General features: G+C 34.5%; 1 protein-coding gene across 1 annotated transcript; it reads right to left on the bottom strand.

Moving 5' to 3' along the window:
* Window positions 1–294: 294 nt before the first annotated feature.
* On the bottom strand, window positions 295–7067 carry ssuh2.2 (ssu-2 homolog, tandem duplicate 2). The gene is made up of 14 exons (XM_016445348.1): window positions 7047–7067; window positions 6839–6883; window positions 6474–6526; window positions 6127–6216; window positions 5970–6039; window positions 4812–4941; window positions 4663–4723; window positions 4455–4573; window positions 4291–4353; window positions 4044–4126; window positions 2959–3051; window positions 2754–2859; window positions 1477–1584; window positions 295–793 (listed from the first exon to the last, which is right to left on the bottom strand). The coding sequence occupies exons 2-14, from the start codon at window positions 6859–6861 to the stop codon at window positions 650–652; spliced, it is 1143 nt and encodes a 380-aa protein (XP_016300834.1). The 5' UTR covers window positions 6862–6883; window positions 7047–7067; the 3' UTR covers window positions 295–649.
* Between the last annotated feature and the right edge of the window lie 230 nt (window positions 7068–7297).

Here is a 7297-nt window from a genome sequence, read left to right as displayed (position 1 = left end):
CCGCTTCCACCACAAAATACAAAATTTAAAAGTTAAGTGCGACTTTTTATCTCACAACTTTTTATTTTTTCTCACGATTGCAGTTTTATATCTCAGAATTCCAACGTTCCTCAGATCAGAAGATTACAAGTTTATTTCTCGCAATTGCGAGTTAACATGGAAAAACCAAGAAAAAAAGTCAGAATTGCGAGTTTATGTCTTGCAATTCTGACTTTCTATATCAAATTTCTGACTTTTTTTTTTCAAAATTGCAAGAAAAAGGACAGAACCGTGAGATATAAACTATAAAAATATAAATTGCGTGAAAAGTTTTCCAAATTCCAAAACATCAAAATATTTTTTTTTATCTCGTGGTGGAAACATGCTTCTGTACTTTTAAGAATTACATACTCAAAATAAAACATTCTGAAAGTTTACAGTAATTTTTTTTTTTTTTTCATTTGATTTTGGAAAATACAGATAAAGTGAAATGCAGATGCTCTATATGCTCTACCTAGTACATCTAGAAATTCTACGTTCCATCTTTTTTCAATTTTCTTATAGTTTCTTTGTAATAATGCCAAAGATGTTTAACCATTAATATAAAGACGATATAACTCTTTTACAGGTCTAACAGACAGCAACGGCAGCACAGGCATTATACAGCAGTCTAAAGGATGGAGCAACAGCAGCATTTGGCAGGATAATCCTTGGTGTAGACTTTGTGTTCGGTTCCATATACAAAATAAATGTGGGTTTTCTCATTCCAGGCGTAATGCACTCGCGTGATGGGAATTAGCTCAATGGTCTGCCTCTGGAAAATGAAACACAGGGTCAGAACATGCTCTGTCTCCATACAATATAACATTTTCTTCATCAATTATTCTTTACATATAACATTTCTAAAACAGTTTCACTATTAATACTTTTAGAGAAATAGTAATAAAAGATCAAGCCAAACCACTTAAAAGAGTTTTTCAAGAATGTACTGTGAATTTTATCTGACATGAGACTTTTATTTTGTTAATGTTGTTGTTGTTCAGTTTTTTGTTTAATATAGTTAAAAGTTATCTAGAATCTTGTCAACATTTGTGTCTTGTTTGTATGAATATATGGGAATATTCAGGCTGCTTTATGACAAGCTATAATCTGGTGGACTGAGCCAACAGGAAGAGGTCATTTAATTCATTCCCAGAAGAATGCAAGTATAGGTCTCTGCAGGAAAGTAAAGGGAGTTTCCAGATCAGGGCGTTTTTAGACCATGTTTCCTGATTGGCTGACGTCATAGTGATGGTGGGGTTAGGTAAGGGGGATCATTTTGATTGCATGATTGAGAAACACCCTGCAGTTTGAAAACACCCACAAATTCAGAAACGCCCACTTTTGCTCTGCAGAGACCTCAATCTCCAAGAATGGGAGGCTGAGAAATTGGCCTTAAAGAGACAAGCGCAGGTTTTTGGGGTTTCATCAGAGGCAGTGTTTGATTTGTTTTAATACCTGTTGCAGAATACGGCAAGTTGTGGCGAACTGAGCCTGGTGTTCCCTCACGGCACTTTCAGACGCTGCGTTTACAGAGCTGTCTGGGAAGCTGACAACTGGATAAACCTGCAGTGATGAGTCAAAACTTCAGTGTCATTGCCAAACAAACAAGGCTGTGTTGTAAAATGACCGTTGCATTCATATTAGGCGTCAAATCATGTTTTTATTTATTTTTTTATTTTTTTCCAATGACAATCTTTTGCAACTTTTTTTTTTCTTAACCCTCATGTTGTGTTCCAGTCATGTTGACCCAGAGCGGATTTTCTTTTTCCCAAAAATGCTAGTTAATGTTATCACATTGGACTAAACCTTACTGACTTTGCTCACACGGCGTATAACAATTTCCCAAAATATGTACTGTATGTATGTTTTGCCATTTTTTCCCCACCTTGTTACATTTGTAGTGTTCCTGGTCAAAAATGATTGGCCTCTAAAAAATTGCTTATAAATTTCCCATTATGCTATATTATTACCAAATATTGAATTATTAACTTGTATTCTTTCAGTCAGCGCATTGTTTTATATTTGTTTTTGGAACTGATTAATTGTAGGCCTTAATGATCTTAGCTTACACACCTCCACAAATAATGCTTTATTGATTCTATAATAATGCAAATAAAAATAATAACAAAAAGATTGAATGTAAGATTTGGTGATAATATAGCATAATGAGAGATTTACAAGCTATTTTTAAATTAGTTAAAGGATTTTCAGCACAGCACAAAGGCTAAACGTATTTTTTAATATTTTATATATTATATATATATTATTTTACAAAAAAAAATCATCTTATTTTAAAATATTATTATATTAAATATACATATTTTAGTTTATTATGACCACTTCCAACCTTTTCTAACCTTAGAATTAAACAGGCCATTTTTGCTGCTGCACCTTTAAGAAACGGCTTTTTTGCATGTGAAATTAGCAACCGTTTTGAACTCTTTCACTGGTCTGTATGTTTGAAATATGCTGCTTAGACTGAAATAATCAGAGATTTTGTTAAAAATAGACTACTGAGAAACATTGGCATCATTTCATGTAGAAATGCAGAGATGTAGGTGCTACACAGCGGCCCACGTTTCTATTTCAACAAATTTGGTTTCAATAAATGGCCTTTATGGACTGATTTTGAGTTCAATATGTTTCCATATTTCTCAAAAAACAGGAAATTTATCATGTTATGACCCCATTAAATAACAAGGCATCGAGAGCACCACAATGTTTCTGCTCACCACTGCAGCCATATCAGTAAGAAGTTTCTCTCCAGTAATTTGATCAAGAAGCTCAACCGGGAATCCCGAACCCTTGTCAATCACAGCCACGTTCATGTTGTTCTTCCTGAGAAGATAAAACGAAGAAAAACAAACAAACAGATGAATAAACAGTGAACTTGTTAAACTGTGTTGTGAAAATGGGTGTTAACCATTGTCTTCTCACCATGTAATTTTAAGTTTGATGAAGCAGAGGAGCTTTCCTTGCCCTTTGCATGTTTTGCAGGTGATTGAACCGACTCCTCCACAGGAATGACACCTGGAATACAGAGAATTGAATGAGTACTGTATTCTTACATTTTCTGAGGAAAATGTGACTGGTTTTGACCCGCACAAAACCAACAGCCACGATGCTGGGATGTTCTGGGTGGTTGCTATGTGGTTGCCAAGCTAGAACAGACTAATGGGACACCATTTCCGCAGTGGAGTAAAAAATATAAAAAGAATTATGAGAAAAATGAAAGTTAAAAAATAAAGAAAGAAATAAGACAGTAACGCCAGATTTGCATATTGAATATATTGTTTATTTCTGCACTGGAACTCTATATTGACCAAATTAGCATCAGAACCAAAGCTGTCTATTTTGGATACTAAATGTACAAATTAATTTTTGAGGAATGTCATCATTGCTATAGTAGCAAGTTAATTATTAAAGCACCCTATCTGAATGTTAATTTTCAGAAGGTATGGATAATGCCCAACACATTTTTGTTTAATAATAAAACAAAAGAAGTGCACTTAAAAATTATTCATCATTATTGACTTTATAGTAAATATTTAAGTCAATTTTGCCAAAAGGAGGAAGACGCTTTCTCTCACATATTTTATTTCTGTTCTTACACCAAACATTTCTGGCTTTTAGCATCCTTATTTCTTGTGTTTTTTCCGGACATGCAATATTTTGGCCAAGGCTCTTTTTCACTATGTTTCCGGCAATAATAAGCAGCTAGATTATGACTTGAAGATGGTTAAATACAATGTTCGCACAGCAAGGTAACTTACATTTAAACCCAACTGTAAAGTATTTGGATAATTATCATCACTTAAAACATCTCCTCCAATAAAAAAAGCTTGAAAACATCCTGCATTATAGAACAATTTTTGCTTTTTCTATTTTTGATGAAATTTAAATTTTGCTAATAATAATAATAATAAAAACAAATCCGAAATTTCTCAAATTAAATATTAATGAAATTATATTAAATAAATCAAGCTATACAGAGTTTTCTAATCAGAGGGTTGACTTCATACCTAATCATGCCAGAGCCCTGACACATAATACAGCGCTGATCGGAGGAAGTTCGACCCATGCCACTGCAGGATCCACATCGAGTCTGTAACAACAGAATCATTATAATGAAAGAATAGAAAGAAGATACAGAAGGAAATGATAAAATGACTCCACATCGAGTCTGTAACAACAGAATCATTATAATGAAAGAATAGAAAGAAGATACAGAAGGAAATGATAATGATCTGATCGTCATACGGTACTTACCCTGCCTGAATTCACGCATCTACTGCAAGCAGATCTACCGAGATTCAGGCATGAATGACAGCCCTGTATTTTGAATCCAACAACAACAACAAAATTAATCAAGATGACTTTTTCACTGAACTTGATGAATGGAAAACTGAAAAAAAACAACAACAATGTTTTACTTTGACAGTGGATGTGTGAGGAACGCGGACGGATTTCTTGCAGTCTTGGAAGAGGGAAGGGATGGGCACCGGGATGCTCCACGGAGCAGGAGCCACTCCGAAAGCATCCACCACCTGACCTGATAAATGAAGGGACATACATATTTAAACATATAATTTAATTTAGAATTATATATACGTATATATGGTTTATAACGACTTTACTCACCATTGTATGGTTCACTGTCCCATTCTGTTGTTCTGGACTCAGTAAAAGTCTCCAAACGGTACTATTAGGAGAAACAGATTTCCAAGTTATATATAAAGTATGGCACCCATATATAGTTGGATGTGATGTATGTGAATGTAGCTGCTGACCCGATATGTGTTGAGGGACTGCAGGTCTGTGAACACCATCTCTTTGGCAGGTTTAGAGCTGTAACAGCATTTGCTGCTGGCATATTTTATGAAGGCCTCCTGCGCAAGTTCTTCAGCGATCGCAGGAATGCTGAGGACATGACATGTGAACTTCAGCTGGGTTCGCAACTTTTGACCAGACACTAAATCAACCACTGTAGCAAATTAAATTGAAAATGTTTAAAGAACATTTCCATTATTTGAAAAATGAACATTAACTGAAATAAAATAACATATTAAATAACTTATTTCAGCTAGTTGCCAAGAAAACCTTCTCATGTTTATTTAGTGTAAAGTTGAAGTACTAAACTTCAAAAAAATAAAACTTAATAAAAGCTATACATATTTAAAAATAAAAACTAATAAAAATAACAGAAAATGACAATAAAATTAATAAAACCTGAACTAAAATTAAAACAGAACTTATAAAAATAAAACCTAAAACTAAAATAATATATCAGTGATACTAAAATAACACCGATGTGTATGCTACACAGAACAAATTATAGATACAAAAAAAAAAATTTTTTTTTTTATTTACCAATGCATTCATTAAATTAGCAATAATAATAATTTATTAAATGTATTTATCCTTACATTTATTTATTTCTGTAAGCTGTTATATTGTATTTATTATTATTTATTTTTTTTACATGTTTATTTCCTATTTCAATATGATAATGAGAGGGGGTGGTTAGTTTAGCCCACTGGCTGATCGATCAAAGTTTCTTCTTGCTGTTACCTGGTTAATCTGCATTTAGATTCCTTGCACATTTTAAATTATGAGTCTATGTTGCAGAACACCTGAGCATCCACGAGTCTAGTGTTCAACGACTCAGAAACAGAGTGGAGCTCATAAATAAACCCAGAATTGCCTCAAGAATACCAGTTAGGCAAGGCAGGAAAAAAACAACGCGACCAAATGAAAGAGACTAGACAAAGGATAGGCATGATTTTAGGTTATTCATCAGGGAAAATTGTAAAATTTCTTAATATTTAATTAATAATTTTATCCCTAATGTACCAAGATAGAGACCAAGAAATGTACACAATTGATGCTCAGTCTGCTTTAAACTGAGATCATGAATCGTTTTATTGTATAAGTGCTGGAGTTCTTACTCAAAGCGTCTCTCTGGAGCTCTGGACGGGGCTTGTGGTTGAGCCGCTCCAAAATCTGACGGTGGAATAAATGTGGATGTAATAAAAAAATCACTTTCTTGTTCATTACCAACATTTTGCTCTTCGTTTCAGCTGAAGCTACTGAAACGGTTCTCACCATTAGGTCCCAAACTCTCATATCCAGGAACGACAGGCATCAAATCTGCAGGAGGAGCCGTCGCCCCGTCATTTGGCACTGTGTTTGTATCTGAATGATGTACAGCGCACATTTATTTCAACATACTAACTTCTCGTTTCTCAGCAGTTGCTCATGCTATGAGGATACAGTAGAAAGGGACAGGAAACATGCGTCTCTAAAGTTGCTGACTGAAGATTTTGCTGCTATTTTGAAGTTTTCTGTTTGAATATGCAAGTATGTTAGCTACTTGGACTTTACAGTGACCTGCTCATGCAGGGAAGGTTAAGTGATTTGAGTGCATCTTTCGGAAATAATTTTATGATTACCTGCATAAGATCCAGCAGGACACGATGGACCAGGGTGGGCTATATCCTGGTCACTATTACAAAAACAAAACAAAACAAAACATTGATATTGTTATTAGGCTACATCACAACGCTGAAAAAAGGGCGAAACCACAGCCTCGATCTGAAGAAAGAAAGAAACACTTAAATGCCTCATTGCCCTTGACAAGTCCTTATTTAGCGACTGAAGCCTTAGTTCGTCAGCTTTTATCGCAATTTCCGAGATAAAAACACGCTGCCGTGTTTATGGTATTTTGTAAATTGCTGGCGATTCTCAATTAAAATCAGCATTCGTGTTGTTTCTAAGGGGCTTCGCTTCATAATTAAGTTAATTTTGTCAAACATACCGCAGCAGATGCGTCCTGTCCATCCTTGCTAGTGAGTTGTGTGAACTTTCGTTTTGTGAGAAGTGAGAGTTACGGAAGAAGGAGGGAAAAACAGCAGTGTAACCAGAGACGATTTCATTAGTTCACATCAATACATAAACATTCACGACAATATTAAATTCCCTAAGCTGTATATAAGCTTTAAAATAAGAAATAGATAGATAGAAACCTTGCATTTGGAGTTTGAGCAGATGTTTTGCATATATATCAGCATGTGGTGTACAGTTAAATTGAGGAATTTAAACGAGGAAGTCGCCTTGAGAAAATATCATCTTTCAGGATTAGCATGATAGATCACAACATCAACTGTTCCTTTTTAGGCTTCTAATTATTTCGCTAACAGCTATATTTAAGTCGCTTTTGGACAAATGTAATCAACAATGTCATCTTAAATGTTATTGTTGCAGTCAGTGTCTCTAA

Source organism: Sinocyclocheilus anshuiensis, unplaced genomic scaffold (genome assembly GCF_001515605.1).
Source record: "Sinocyclocheilus anshuiensis isolate Anshui unplaced genomic scaffold, SAMN03320099.WGS_v1.1 scaffold239, whole genome shotgun sequence".
In the NCBI taxonomy this organism is placed as follows: Eukaryota; Metazoa; Chordata; class Actinopteri; order Cypriniformes; family Cyprinidae; genus Sinocyclocheilus; species Sinocyclocheilus anshuiensis.
The sequence above is the reverse complement of the archived record's forward strand: the minus strand, read 5'-3'. Positions and strand labels throughout refer to the sequence as shown.

Excerpts from the sequence above, each read along its gene's own strand:
- ssuh2.2 (XM_016445348.1), bottom strand. The coding sequence starts at position 6,861 with ATGGACAGGACGCATCTGCTGCG. Across the intron at positions 6,040-6,126 it reads TGAGAGTTTGGGACCTAATG|TTATTCCACCGTCAGATTTT; the intron begins GTGAGAACCGTT and ends TTACATCCACAT. Across the intron at positions 4,724-4,811 it reads AGTCCCTCAACACATATCGG|TACCGTTTGGAGACTTTTAC; the intron begins GTCAGCAGCTAC and ends TTCTCCTAATAG.